The following is a 15570-nucleotide window of genomic DNA, read 5'->3' on the forward strand; positions in this document are numbered from 1 at the left end:
TAAAGTACAGTCCATCTTTAAAATACAAGTAAATGCTAGAGAGGGTACAAGATGGGGGAATCCCATAGACAGTGGTGGACGTATGAACTAGTGCAGCCTCTATGGAAACCAGTATGGAGGCTCCCCAAAAACTGAAAGAAGGAATGCCATATAAGTAGACCACCGCTCCTGGGCATGCACACACCCGACAGCTCTAAGCCACCACCCCGCATGCGTGTTTACTGCAGCCTCACTCACAGCAGCCTTTTAGGGAACAGTCTCGGTGTCACCACAGGAAAGGGCATAAAGAAACTATGGTGTGGGTGCAGTATAGGTCATTTAGAAAGAGCCAATCGGGGTGAAATTCTGTGGTTTGCTGGGAAAAGGATAGATGCTGCAGAAATCGTACTGAGCAAAATACATCAGATTCGTGGCAAATGTGTGCTCTTAAACGTGGAACCTAAAACTGTGTGTGTGTATAAGACAGAGAAAGAGAGAGAGAGAGAGAGTTGTGGAGGTATCATGGACAAAGCACGTAGCATAACTGAAAGAAGATGTCACTATGAAGCCTGTTACTTTGTACACACAAATATGCACTAATAAAAGATTTGACTGTACAGTTTCCTTTTTAGTTAGAAAGGCTGCAGCGCATGCGCCTCCACTCGCCACAGCTACCATCTCAGTCTGCACTCCACCTAAGTGTTGTCTGCCAGTGGAAGTGCAGCCAGTCAGGAGGTACAGACGAGAGGAGGTCGTCTCATGTAGCCCAGGCTAGCCTTGATTCACTGTATGGCTACGGCTGGCCTTGTATTCCTGATCTGCCAGCCTCTTCCTCCCATGTGCTAGGAGGATACGCACACCACCACTAGTTAGAATGTTTTCTGAATCTGAAATTCAGGTATGTGGACTGACAAAACATTTGAAAAGTATTATATGAAAAGCTTTATAAATACATAAAAATTAAACTGAATTGCATTACAGATTGAATATAGTACTTTAACTTTTAAAGTTAAAAAAAAAAAGCACTTAAACTTTTAAAGGAGAGATGGCTCAGCAGTTAAGAGCACCGGTTGCTCTCCAAACCCCACACGGTGGCTCGTAACCTTCTATAACTCCAGTTCTAGGAGATCCAAGGGCTTCTAGCCTCCTCAGGCACCAGGCACACACATGATACACAGACACACATACAGGCAGAACATGCATACACACAAAACAAAAACAAAGGACGTTTAATAGAAAGAAAGCTATCTGATTATTGGACTATTCCCAGGAAATTAAGTCATAAAGTCCTCCAGGACATACACACAGAGACAAAACAGCATTGACCTTGAATGGATTATTCCCGACTCTCATTCTTTGCATTAGATCATGGCAAAGCGCGACCATCTCATCACCTGCCATCACAGGTGCACACTTCACAGATTTCATAGTAGAGCTTTAAAGAATCTCATGTAATAAGAACAAATTACAAAAGTAAAGCATCAATAAAATACAAAAATGTCACTTATTTACCTTACTTACTAAATGATTATCTATGAACACCCCGTTTTTGCCCTGCGGTTTAAGGAGCTCCTTTTTGCTTTGTTTATTTTTCTGTAGCCGAGCACTACAAAGAGTGCCGTCTGCAGTTTATCTGTAGAGCCTAATCAGTTGGCCATCTGCATTTTATACATTCTGTGCCTAAGAACCGAGTTTTCCTCCTGGTCCTGGTGCCCCTCAGCCACTCAGCGGCCACCATCGTCATATGTTTGCGTAATAGCGATCACGGTTCTGAAAGTCCCTGTGAGCGTATCTGGCATACGTCTTATTGTGCGGGATCCGGCCAAAAGGCTCCCGGTCACTGAAACACGGCTCGAAGACTTCATCCACGGCTTTCTGGGCCTCTTCCCTGCTGATGGTCCGGACGGCCAAGATGGAGAGAACAGCTCTGTCCCGCACACAAGTCTAAGGAAAGGAAAGCGCGTGGTTAACGTCTTGTGAAAATGTAAGGCATGGTATCATCACATATTACCTAAGCCACATTAAGATCAATTTCCCCAGGACTGGAGAAAGGGCTCATCAGTTAAGAGCACTGGCTGCTCCACCAGAGCACCCAGGTTCAATTCCCAGCACCCACACAGCAGCTGACAACTGTCTCTAACTCCAATCCCAGGGAATCCAACACCCTCCCACAGACAGACACGCAGGTAAAACACCAATGAACATAAAAATAAAGTAAAATGAAAACAAATCTTAACGCTTTGCTTCTCCTCCTGTTCTTTCATTAATTTCTGCTATCCTAAAAATTAAGATAAAATTAACAAATACAATTCTCAAACCATGAAACATGCTAGTTCAATATAAAACTATTTAGACATACATAACACCTCCATTTTCTTATATTTACAAGACTATAGCCTGATGCCATCCTCTGAAGCACGGGGCAGTGTCTGCCAAACAGTAATTCCCAACTCGCAAAATCACAAGAAAAAAGTCCGTAGGCAAGCTCCTGACTGATCTTGCTTAATTAAATTTAAAACACATTTCAAGGGTCTATAGAGATGTCTCAGTAATTAAGAGAGCTGCCTGCTCTTCCAGAGCACAGTTTAATTCCCAGCAGCCATGCTGGGCAGCTCACAAGGCCCTGTCACTCCAGCTCCAGGGACCTGATGCCCCGCCCTGGCCTCCAAAGGCACCTACACCCATGTGCACACCCACACACAGACACAGATACACATAACTAAAAATGGAGTATATGAACCAGACAGTGGTGGTGGCACACACCTTTAACACCAGCACTAGGGAGGCAGAGGCCAGCGGATCTCTGAGTTCAAGGCCAGCCTGGTCTGCTACACAAAGAAACCCTGTCTCAAAAGACAAAAAACAAAAAAAAGAAAAGAAAAAGATGTGGTGACATACACCTTTAATCCCAGTACTGGGAGGCAGAGACAGGTAAATCACTGTGAATTCAAAGCCAGCCTGGTCTATAAAATGAGGCCAGGATAGCCAAGGCTACACAGGGAAACTCTGTCTCGAAAAACAAACAAACAAACAAACAAAAAAAAAACCAACAACAACAAAAGCATATCGTTTCTTAAAAAATAAAATATACTTTACTTCCACACCTCTCTTTCATAATTTAGCTGACTGATGATAGATTAATTTTTATTGTTTATTCTGAGTCAACAGGAAAACAACCATTCACACAGACACACAAACTTGAAAGTGCCTCCTTTTTTAAACAGAGAGAAAAATTAAACATAATCCTTCACTGACCTCAGTTTTCTTTTGAGAATAACTTGCCTAAGATCTTGAATCTTGAATTTTTTTTAAAGATTTATTTAATTATTATGTATACAGTGCTCTGCCTGCATGTACATCTGCAGGCCAGAAGAGGGCACCAGATCTCATTATAGATGTTGTGAGCCATCATGTGGTTGCTGGGTATTGAACTCAGGACCTTTGGAAGAGTAGGCGGTGCTCTTAATCTCTGAGCCATCTCTCCAGCCCAAATCTGTCCATTTTAAAACTTACTTGCTTTAAGAAATGTAAGGCCGAGCCGGGCGTGGTGGCGCACGCCTTTAATCCCAGCACTCGGGAGGCAGAGGCAGGCGGATCGATGTGAGTTCGAGGCCAGCCTGGTCTACAGAGTGAGTCCAGGACAGCCAGGGATATACAGAGAAACCCTGTCTCAAAAAACCAAAGGTGGGGGGGTGAGAGGGAGGGCGGGAGGATTGTACTATCTATCTAAGTTTATCTACAGGGCATATAAATCTAGCAACTGCCCAGGGCTGGTAAAGGCATCGATCTTGGAGAAGAGCCTACAGGAACTGTAATATACACATATAATTTAGTGAAATTTCCCCATCTTGGCTGACAATGCTTCCTAAGAGAAACAAAGACCACATAGCACAAACCCAGCACCAAGCCTGAGAAGCCTTGAGCTGTGGGTCCCTCTGCTGTTGCCCTTGGCTGCCCACCCCCAAGCCCAGGCAGAAGGTAAGTCCTGCTGCTGAAGACACCAGGACCCAGGGCATCTGAGCCGGGACTGATCTGAACACTGCCGCCCTGACCACTAGCTTTCATGATACCAAGAGGTGCAGAGCCAGGCTCCGAGGAAGGCAAGCAATCAACAGTCCTACCCAGCTAGACCGTCTACAAGCTAAAACATGACCAGCATGGCACCATAGATCATTACGGGACTCACCCCTCAAGTCTCCTTACAACAGACAGAGCTAACTACAGATAACCACAACCAATCAAAATACAGAACATAAGAGATCATGTGATACGGCTCTAACTGATACAACACAGCTGATGACGTGGAAGGAAGGATTAAAACAGCCAGAAGAACAGGAAGGTTTCTATGACATGGTGTCTGCTAAAAATGCCAAAGAAATGACACCATCTTCTCATCAGCATGGCTCCCTAAACCAGACCGGAACAGTGACGGCATCAACAGACATGCTAACACGCAAGGGGACAATCGCATGGGGCCTCAACCCTAGACAGAGAAGTCAGGAAAGCTAAGAGCGGGAGAAATGGCTTTCCTAGGGAAGAGACTCTCAACTGGTTGCCCAGTACCCAGTGGCCATCCCAGAGAGCATTCACATACAGGCAACATAAGACTGAGCAAGATGGATTTATGCGTTTAGGAATATGTACGCAGGCTGGAGAGATGGCTCAGTGGTTAAGAGCACTGGCTGTTCTTCCAAAGGTCCTGAGTTCAATTCCCAACAACCACATGGTGGCTCACAACCATCTATAATGAGATCTGGTGCCCTCTTCCAGCGTGCAGGTGTACATGAAGGCAAAATACTGTGTGTATAATAAATAAGTAAATAAATCTTTTTTTTTAAAGGAATATGTACACTTGCATGTATGTATATACATATGTAACAACAATTTTAAAAATAGGCCATGGATTTAAAAGAGATTTTTCTATTTTTACAGAATCTGAACTTTTTTGGTGGTTGGGTTTCTTTTTTGGCAAGGGCATGGTTTCCAAGACAAAGTTTCTCTGTGTGGTCCTGGCTGTCTTGAAACTCATTCTGTAAATCAGGCTGGCCTTGAACTCAGAGATCCACCTGCCTCTGCCTCCTAAGTGCAGGCTGTGCCACCACTGCCCAGACACAGACCAAACTTTTTTTTTATGAGTTGTTCTTGTTGTTGTTGTTGTTTGATTTTTTTTAAGATTGATTGATTTATTTATTATGTATACAGTGCTCTGCCTGCATGTACACCTGCAGGCCAGAAGAGGGCATCAGATCACATTACAGATGTTTATGAACCACCATGTGGTGACTGGGAGTTGAACTCAGGACCTTTGGAAGAGCAGGTGGCACTCTTAACCACTGAGCCATCTCACACACACATGCAGATAAAACACTCATACGTATAAAATAAAACAGAGTCTTTTCTTTTTTTAAATGCCCCAGGGCAAGATCTTGACTCTCTGCCCTGTGGTTATGGAGCAGAATTAACTTCATCAACTTCACCAGCTCACAGTCTGTACTCTGCTGGTGTAGGTAGCTCCTGACGCTGACTGCGTGTCCTGTCTTTACTCACTACCTCTAATCAGGACATTCTCGGGGGCCAGCAACTCCATGGGCGCCTTTACCTGATGGTGTTGCTTCAATCCAAACCGCCAGCGGAAGATTTCATTCACAAGTGAGCAGTCTCCACTGAGGCTTGCGGCTCGAATCTGTCACAAACACAGAGGGCAAGTGAGAAGCAAAGAGACTCTGTTTCTCCACAACCAGCCAGCGTTTCAAACTGGGGAAGACCAGAAGTCAGCACGTGCTCCTGAGACTCGGTGTATGTGAGACTTCCACCTAGATCGTTTCTTTTTTTCTTTTTTTTTTGGTTTTTCGAGACAGGGTTTCTCTATGTAGCCTTGACTATCCTGAACTCGCTTTGTAGACCAGGCTGGCCTCGAACTCACAGCGATCTGCCTGCCTCTGCCTCCTGAGTGCTGGGATTAAAGGCGTGTGCCACCACACCTGGCTGCTAGATCGTTTCTTTAATCGTCATTTGTGCTATACACATCAGGGGCACTGGGGAAGGGGAGGTCAACAGCCTACCGAAGAGGATTTTCTAAACTTTACCTCTGGAAAAAAGAGTCAGTGAGTCGGCCCTCGCAGTTAAAATCCATGAGCTCTAAAGGGTTCAAGCACTGCTACAAATTACCAAAATACGTTAAGAAAGCGTTCTTCCAAAGAAGGTACCTAAAGCTAGCATGTGACCCTAGCCACAGCGGAAGCGCCAGACAGTCTCAGACCTCCAGCCTCAGTCAGGAGGCTCCTGTGGGCCCCTGACTGTGTCTCGAGGCAGGATACATGATAAAGGTGCGAAGAATGAAGAACATCGTCTGAAGTTAGCACATCTTTCTGACTTACGGTGTTAGTAGGCTTTCTTAAGACCTGGGACCGCCCCCACACACGGCACAACCCTTAGCCACATTGCTGGTAAAAGACCACCAAGAGAACGGTCCGCATCCCATAACCTCTACAGTAACACAGCTGACGCCTCTGCAGCTCGGGGCACCGAGTGCATGGCAGCTAACAGGCATTATTCCTGAAACACTGGACAGAGGCCTGTTTTAAAACTCAGAGTTGGGGCTGGAGAGATGGCTCAGAGGTTAAGAGCACTGGCTGTTCTTCCAAAGGTCCTGAGTTCAACTCCCAGCACCCACATGGTGGCTCACAACCATCTATACTGAGATCTGGTGCCCTCTTCTGGCCTGCAGGTGTACATGCAGACAGAAAACTGCATTAAATAGTAAATAAATAAATCTTAAAAAAGAAAACTCAGGGGTAGTGTACTCTGCAAACACCTGCAGTGGGGGCAAGTCCTAATATTAAGGGAAGGAGAGAACAGCCTACTTTATAGAGTGCACGCTTGAGACTTGTTAATTCCTTAGTTACCCGTTATAATGCACTCTTCAAATAATGAAATTCTAATATGAAACACACATCTCGCTAGGAGCATATGAACTTCTGAAAGCATCCAAAATCATTCATGATAAATATATTTTTATGTAGTGCTCTTGAGGCTAAATGTTTGACTCTAAGGCAAACGATGACTTTGACTATGAAACACGCAGACTGGTTAAGAATCCTGGTAACCCCGGCTCTGTCACTAACTCTAGAACCCTAACAACTGCTTCACTTTGCAAGGACAGAAGACATGGCAACAATCCTCCTCAGTGGACTATTGTGAAAACTAAAGGAGAATCCCGAAAGGCTGGGATGTAACATGGTGGGGGACTGTCTACATGCACTTGGCTCTAAGCTCTACCCAGTATTGCAAAGGCAAATGCAAGGCTGGGAAGGTAGCTCAGTTAGCAAAACATCTGACTAGCATGCAAGATGCGCTGGGTTCAAATCCCAGAACAACATTTTTTAGTTTTTCGAGACAGGGTCTCTCTGTGGACCTTGGCTGTCCTAGACTCACTTTGTAGACCAGGCTGGCCTTGAACTCACAGCAATCCACCAGCCTCTGCCTCTCGAGTGCTGGGATTAAAGGCGTGCACCACCACTCCCAGCCCTAATAATTTTTTTTTAATCCATACAAGCATAACATTTAGCCCTCACTGTATCCCCAGGTAAAGTAGTTTACTATGATTTATTACAATTTAAATGAGCCAATGGTACTATTAGTCCTTGAAGATAATATTTATAGCAATTCTACAAAAAGACTATGCTAAAAATCACAACAGCAAGAAAAGGAACCTGCTTAAATTGTACTTAAATGAAAAGCTCAGTGTTCTGGGGAAAAAGAAATGTCTCCTAGGATGCAACTCACCTCTGAGCATGCCAGATGCCTGACATCGGTGAACCACTGGACGTGGGCCCGACAATGATCAAACGCATGAATGAGCTCATGGGTGACGACTCTGCTCATGTGAGCCTGGTTTCGGATATTATTCTGGCACAAAACAATCTAAGAGACACCAAAATAAGAGAAATTCGATCATTTCTGCTGTCCTTGTTTTGTTGTGTTTTAGGGTTTTTTTTCTTTCTTTTTTTTTTTTTTTTTTTTTTTGGTTTTTCGAGACAGGGTCTCTCTGTGTAGCCTTGGTTGTCCTGGACTTGCTTTGTAAACCAGGCTGGCCTCTGCCTCCCGAGTGCTGGGATTAAAGGCGTGCGCCACCATGCCTGGCTTGTTTTGTGTTTTGAGACAGGGTTTCTCTTCATAGCCGTGGCTGTCCTGGACTCAGTGTGTAGACCAGGCTGGCCTCGAACTCACAGAGATCTGCCTGCCTCTGCTGCGGTTAAAGACATGCACCACCACACCTGGCTTCACTAAATCTCTAAATCCTGTTCATTCTGTGGTTCCCACTTTCTCTTGCGCATGGCCTCCTGCTAGAAGCCTCCACTCACCGTTGTCCCTCACATCCCCTCATGTCCCACTTCTGGTGACTAACCCCTGCCCCTTTACTCTAGGCCACGCCAGCATCCCAATTAAGTGTTCATATACTATGCCCCTAAGCTGACCACACCGCTTTGCCTCGGATGCTGCAGCACTGTGGTTCTAAGGACGGGCTTTGGGGAGAAACAGACATATTTAAAGCACAATTCCGGGTCCTGCTAACTTAGCAAGCTGCCAAATTTCTTTGTATTATTTTCGACTGTCTTAGGGAGTAATATGGACGTGAGTCTGGGCAGCCACAGAGAGGATCTTATATCCCCTACAGATGAAATAGGCGACTGTGAACCACCCGACAAGGGTGCTGAGGTGTGAACTCTGGTCCCTTGACACAGTACTGCATGTTCTGGAGCCATCCCTCAGATCCCTTACACAGGCTTCTTAGCCTCTCTGTGCCTCCGAGTCCTCCACTATAAACTGGAATAATTATCAGCAGAGACCTGGGAGGTTCAGTCAGAATATGTGTAAAGTACTTCCCGGCACGTTTCAGAGCAAGGGAAACGGCTAGCACTAGGCCCATCCAGCGAGAATGAGGAAAAGTTCCCAGGGAGCGCCTTCAGAAAGACTGTCAGAAAGGAGATCAAAAGCCCAGTGGAAGAGGTAAGCATCCTAATCACGGCAGTTACATTTACCACATGCCTGACACTCAGACGGTGACAGCTACTCTGTATACACTCACTCAACATTAACTTACAACTAACATCCATTAAGACCCAATAAGCAATTTATAGTCTCCTAATGGAGACAGAAATTAACAAATATTCATCAAAATGATTAATAGATGCAGGTGACAGTCCTGGGCAGACACGATGAGAATGCCAGGGCTGATCTGGGAAGCTGGGACAGACTTCTCTGGGGCAGGAATGTTTAAACCAAGGGCTGGGTTGTAACTGGGTTGGGGGGATACTTTCCAGCACGCCCAGGCCCTGGGTTCAACCCTCCAGTACGGCATGAGGCAGGCATGACGCGCCACACGTGCCATCCCACTCACTCAGGAAGCTCAAACAGGAGCATCAGAGGCTCCGTTATCCTCAGCGAGGCTCTGGGCTCAGGGGAGCCCGGGCCACAGAGCCTGTCTCCTGCTGTTTTGGTTCGCAGCGGCTGTCTTCTCTACCCCTGCAGAGACTTCGTATCTTCCAGCTGAGCCTGTCAGTCTCTTCTGACCAACATGCCTCTGAGCTAACCACACGCCACTGTTTGGACCCTGACTGCCCTCCACAGGCCCGGGGCATTAAAGAATTAGCTCTTTTATTTGTCTTTTGGGTTTGGTTTGGTTTCTTTTTTTTTTTTTTTTTTTTTTTTTTTTTTTTTTTTTGGTTTTTCGAGACAGGGTTTCTCTGTGTAGCCTTGGCCATCCTGGACTCACTTGGTAGACCAGGCTGGCCTCGAACTCACAACGATCCGCCTGCCTCTGCCTCCCGAGTGCTGGGATTAAAGGCGTGCGCCACCACGCCCGGCTTTTGGTTTGGTTTCTTAACGTCTGTGTGTATGTTGTTTGCATGTATGTCTGTGCACCACATGCACGCCTGCAGGGGCCAAAAGAGGGTTCTGGATCCCACAGCAGTGGAGCTACTGATGGTTCTGAGCCGCCACGTGGGGTGCTGGGAACTGAGCCTTGTCCTATGGAAAAGCAGCCAGTGCTCTGAACTGGTTCTCTCCTGCCCAGAGGATGGTTAACCTGTGGCACTACAAGGATCTTTGTTTTGAAAGTCCTCTGCAAAGTCCACCAGGCAGAATGTGCCGCGGCGGCGTGTGAGGTGGTCACCCAGTGTCTGAGGGGAATGAAAGAAGAGAACAGCTCAGCGAAGAAGCGCACCTGAGACGTCGCCGCGTCAAACCCTCCACTGACGTTTCCGTCACAGACTTCGCAGGAGAAGTGTCTCCCTCTGTTCACAGCACTGGAAAGCACGGAAGGATGTAAGCGCTGGGTGTGAAGGAAGCAGCAGCCCAGGGCCAGGATACCCTAGACCTCATGGTCTAGGGCCCTCCCACCACTAACACATAGGAAACCTAGCGAGCCATTTGACAAAGTCATCTCATCTGCAGAATAAAAGAGATCATCCCTGCAGAGTTCATACTACTTTAAATTCTATCAGGGACTGGAAAGATAGCTCGGGGTTAAGAGCACTGGCTGCTCTTCCAAAGGTCCTGAGTTCAATTCCCAGAAGGCACATGGTGGCTCACAACCATCTATAATGATATCTGGTGCCCTCTTCCGGCCTGCAGGTGTACATGCAGGCAAAATACTGTATAAATAATAAATAACTCTTTTTAAACAAAAATAAATAAATTCTATCAGGATTCCGACGACCGACGAAGCAGTCGGTCACCTGACTTGGGTCAAAGTGATAAGAAGTAGGTACCAGAAGTCTCCTCTGACCGGCTCTGAGGTTTCCTCACACAATGCCCTAGGCTAGAGAGATGCAAAGGCCAGGTTTGGTGCTTACGTACAAGAGAGACTGTGACTACTGCCTTTGCGAATACTCAAAGTGAACAGCAGAGCCAGAGACTGAATTAGGCCAAAAGACACAGGACGAGGACAGGCCAGCTGGAGAGCCTGCTGTTGTTGGTGGAGAGAGCTTTGTGGTCCAAAGTGAGAGATCTGCAATTCCAGTTCTGGGGGCCCCCAGAATATACAGTCACTTTATAAAAGATTTACTTACCAACCTGAGTGTTTCATAGCATCAAGTAGAAGTTTGACATACGGATCTATAAAGATATCAAGCATGCTCATTAGAAACTGTAGCAGCAATTAAGCATCACAAAATAACTCACAAATACTATCTTAAAACCGTTTTTTGAATGCGTATAAAACATGTACATAGCCAGGCATGGTGGCTCACGCCTTTAATCCCAGCACTCGGGAGGGAGGCAGAGGCAGGCGGATCGCTGTGAGTTCGAGGCCAGCCTGGTCTACAAAGTGAGTCCAGGATGGCCAAGGCTACACAGAGAAACCCTGTCTCGGAAAAAAGAGAGAGAGAGAGAGAGAGAGAGAGAGAGAGAGAGAGAGAGAGAGAGAGATTAACACCAAATCAAGTCTTAGATGAAAAAAGGAGGAAATTAACACAAATACAAAAATGGTACCTTTTAAGCATCTTAGTATCAAAGATTGGTTTTGTTTAAATGACTAAACACTGTATGACAGCATATATTAGGAGACCGGGGAAACCTTGGGCCACGGCCAGAAAAAAACGAGAGCAGCATAGGACCTAGATTTGAAGAGCACAGTACAGTACCGACACTGTTCTCGGCGGCGGCAACATCATACCCTATTCCGGGAACCACATTCCAATGGGGCCTGCCACCAAAGCTCTTCAGTAGGAAGAGTGTGAGTCTGTGGTAAAGGGGTGGGGGAGGGGAGGGGGGGGGGGGGGAGGGGAGGGAGCTAAAAAGGCAAGTCTAAGGGGTCAGGAGCACTTGGTGTTCTTACAGAGGACCTGGGTTCAGTACCCAGCATGCACAGAGTGGCTCACAGTCCTGGGCCCCAGGAATGCACATAGTGCACAGGCATACATGGCTGACAAAACAATCATACATAAAGTAAATCTAAAAAAGAAAGAAAGAAAACTTTAAAAAGACAGTAATACTGAGTTGACTATTGAATTAGGACCGATTCTGCTATAAAATAGTAACTCTATTATTTGGGACAAATACATTCAAACTCTTATTTTCCTAACTAAGTCTGAGGTTGACAGGCCATCTATGCCGATGCAAAGGACCAAAGCAGTGTCCTAAGGACTGGAGAGAAAGTGCTCAACGGGAACTTGCCTGACCCACTGCAGTAGTAACCCTTTTGGAGGTCACGGGCCTCTTAGCGAATGCGAGGATGCCAAAAAGTCTCCCTAGCAAAGTGCACTTAGGTGCATAAACACAAGTTTTCAGGAGTTCCTGTTCTAGCATTCCCCGGTCCCTACTGCAATGAATGAAGGCTAAAAACTGCACCCCACCCCAGCGAAGGGCGCAGAGCCAGTAGGACCGCCTTATTAACGGAGTTCTTCTCAGATCTCCTCACCGTCACCCTACAGCCAGAGCTGCTGCAGGGCAGACCCGGGCCCCTGCATTCACGCGCAGCAGTGGCACCGGAGGCCCACACCCCCTGCCGCCCACGCAGCTAAGCGGAGCTCGGGCTCAGTGGGGCCCGGTGCCACCCTCGATCCCCGAACCCCCGACCCCAGGCTCTGGGTCTCCTACTGGTCTCCAGCGTCTTCAGGAGCATGAGCTGGCAACTCTGGTCCCGGGAGAAGAGGCTGGAGAGGAAGCCCTGCTGCGGCTTCTCGTGAGCCGGCGGCTCCCCCGCTGCGGGGCCCGGCTGGCCAGCACCCGGAGCTCCCGCCATGCAGCCCGCAGGCTTCCTCCTGCCGGCTCCCTCCCGCCGGCCTCGGGGCCGCCGCTTCCGCTGCCCGCACACCTTCCGCCCGCTTGCACAGGAGAGACAAGGCCAGCGGGGCCGGGCCTGGGTATGGTGGGCGGGACTAGGTGTGAGGGGCGGGGCCTGGGTGGGCATGACCTGGGTGTGTGGGGCGGAGCTGAGCGTGAGGGGCGGGGTCTCTGTGGCCGGGGCGGGGCGTGAGGGGCGAAGCCTTGTGGCCAGGTTAGCTATTGCTGCTGCCCGTTGGCGTGGTTGGCGGGTCTTGGTAAGCCTATCTTCTCAACTTCCTGCTGCCTCCTGAACTGCTTAGGGTGTCCACCCCCTTTCTGGACACATCCTCTCCTCCAGGCCCATGCAAGCCACTAAATCGGGACCCTTCATCAACCCTGCTCTCTTGCCAGCACAAATAACTGATGCTAAGACGCATACCTCAATCCTACCTCCGAACAGCAACTCACACTGCGATGCCTGGTCTCTGAAGGCCTTTCACTCAGTACCCATAATCAATTCCCTGGGGCATTCCCAGCACGCTTACTCAAAATTAATGTTGTCTGATCTGCAGTTCAAAGTACTTTGTACATGTTAGTGCATTCATAACAGACTTCCAGTTTTTATTTAATTCGTGCCCTGTTCCCCCACACACACATACACATACACACACACACACACACACACACACACACACACACACACTAAATTATTCAGCTTAGCTCACACATTTTTTCACCACCTGCTGCCGTGGGCCAGGCAGATTGGCAGAGTCAGAGAAACAAAGATGAATAACATTTCTGAAGTTGAACAGCGGCATATGTTTTAAAGTTGGAAAAACATCTAAAAAAAAATAGGCGTACAAGGACTTACAAATTGTGAACAGCACTTAGGTGTCACGGGGGCTCGACAAACATGAATTGGGTGGGAGGCAGAGGGCATTCACTCATTTGAAATATTATACAAATATAAGCACCTGTACTTACAGACTAATAAAGCCATAAGCCAAAAATTAGATTCTTTTTATTGAGCTCCATTATGTATATCATTTCCAATCCTCATTGCAACCTTGCAAAATATTGCAACCCTAATTTGCAGATAGAAGTGAATTCAGCTGGGCGGTAGTGGCACACGCCTTTAATACCAGCACTTGGGAGGCAGAGGGAGGCAGATCTCTGTGAGTTCGAGGCCAGCCTGGACTACAGAGGGAATTCCAGGATAGTCAGGACTGTTACACAGAAAAACTCTATCTCAAAGGGGGGGGGGGGGGGTGAGTTCAGCAAAAGTAAGCAATGAAACCAGCTACAGAAGAAGGCCAACGGTGTGTCCCAGCTGAGAGAGCCCTGCCTGGTATGCATGAAGTCCCAGGTTCTATGACCAACGGCACATAAGCAGACATGGTGGCCAAATGTGCCTGTAATGTCAGCACCCAGGAGTTAGAGACCAGAGGATCAGAAGTTCATAGCCATCCTCACCTACATGGCTAGGTCAAGGCTAGCCTGGGATATGGGAGACCAGGTCTTAAGGAAAAAAACAAACAAACAAACAAAAAACAAGAAAGAATAAGGTTGAAGAGATGACTTGGCAAGTTAAGAGGAACTGTTGCTCCTGCGGGGGGCCTGGATTGGGTCACCAGCACGCACATAGTAGCTTATGTCCCTAACTCCAGTTTCAGGGGACCCAACACCCTCTTCTGACATCTTTGGGCACCAGGCACATGCAGGCAAAACACTCATACACATAAAACATACATAAACCTTTTTTTTTTTTTTAATTAGTTAGGAAAGTGAACCAGGGCTGGAGAGATGGCTCAGAGGTTAAGAGCACTCACTGGCTGTTCTTCCAAAGGTCCTGAGTTCAATTCCCAGAAACCACATAACCAACTATATAGCGAGGTCTGGTGCCCTCTTCAGAGGCCTCACATGCAGGCAGAAGACTGATTAAGTAATAAATAAATAAATCTTTATAAAAAGAAAGAAGTTTTCCTTTCGCTCAGACTACAGACAAAGCTTGCCTCTAGCGTCCTCCCCTGCCCAAAAAAAAAAAAAAAAAAAAAAAAAAAGGAGGTCTGGTTGGGCCCCAATGAGACCAACAAAATCACCAACGCCAGCTGACAGCAAATCAGAATGCTGATAAAAGGTGGGCGGCTCATCTGGAAGCCTGGGACTGTCCATTCCCGGGCTCGATGCCCAAAAAACACCTTGGCTCGACGGAGGAGCAGGCATGTGGGCATAGGGAAGCGGAAGGGTACTGCCAACACCCGCATGCTCTAGAAGGTGACCTGGATGAACAGGATGAGGCTCCGTCGCCAGCTCCTGAGGAGATACCTCAAATCTAAGAAGATTGACCGCCATGTGTCCCACAGCCTGTACCTGAAGGTCAAAGGGAATGTGTTCAAAACCAATCAGATTCTCACGGAACACAGCCACAGCCACAAGCTGAAGGCGGCCGAGGCCGAGGACCGCAAGAAGCTCCTGGCTGACCAGGTTGAGGCTCGCAGGTCTAAGACCAGGGAAGCACGCAAGCGCAGGGAGGAGCCCTACAAGCCAAGGAGGAGGAGCTCGTCAAGACCCTGTCCAAGGAGGAGGAGACCAAGAAATGAAGCTTCCCTCTTGTCTGTTCATCGTGGTCTGGCTGTGGCCTCACGGAGGTCAGTCATTAAAAGAAAACAAGCTTTGTCTGTTGCCACTTTGAAAAAAAAAAAAAAAAAAAAGAGGCCGGGCGGTGGTGGCATACGCCTTTAATCCCTGCACTCGGGAGGCAGAGGCAGGTGTATCACGGTGAGTTCGAGGCCAGCCTGGTCTACAAAGTGAGTCCAAGACAGG

At 47.5% G+C, this 15570-nt stretch overlaps 1 protein-coding gene and 1 pseudogene across 1 annotated transcript; one reads left to right on the forward strand and one right to left on the reverse strand.

Annotated features, from left to right (window-relative positions):
• Window positions 1-1393: 1393 nt before the first annotated feature.
• On the reverse strand, window positions 1394-12795 carry Atp23 (ATP23 metallopeptidase and ATP synthase assembly factor homolog). Its single transcript, XM_051170703.1, has 6 exons — window positions 12580-12795; window positions 11052-11097; window positions 10205-10286; window positions 7765-7902; window positions 5579-5662; window positions 1394-1923 (listed from the first exon to the last, which is right to left on the reverse strand). Exons 1-6 carry the CDS (start codon window positions 12722-12724, stop codon window positions 1720-1722), a joined length of 699 nt encoding a protein of 232 aa, XP_051026660.1. The 5' UTR covers window positions 12725-12795; the 3' UTR covers window positions 1394-1719.
• On the forward strand, window positions 12723-15347 carry LOC127210777 (60S ribosomal protein L19-like; annotated as a pseudogene).
• Window positions 15348-15570: the final 223 nt, after the last annotated feature.

This window comes from Acomys russatus, chromosome 28 (genome assembly GCF_903995435.1).
Source record: "Acomys russatus chromosome 28, mAcoRus1.1, whole genome shotgun sequence".
Classification (NCBI taxonomy): domain Eukaryota; kingdom Metazoa; phylum Chordata; class Mammalia; order Rodentia; family Muridae; genus Acomys; species Acomys russatus.

Bases quoted from the DNA above. Each gene is read 5' to 3' on its own strand.
- Atp23 (XM_051170703.1), bottom strand. From the start codon at position 12,724: ATGGCGGGAGCTCCGGGTGCTGGCCAGCCGGGCCCCGCAGCGGGGGAG. The intron at 7,903-10,204 runs GTGCGCTTCTTC...GGTGTCTCTTAG, and splicing joins TTGACGCGGCGACGTCTCAG to ATTGTTTTGTGCCAGAATAA. The intron at 5,663-7,764 runs GTGAGTTGCATC...TGTTTGTGACAG, and splicing joins GGCATCTGGCATGCTCAGAG to ATTCGAGCCGCAAGCCTCAG.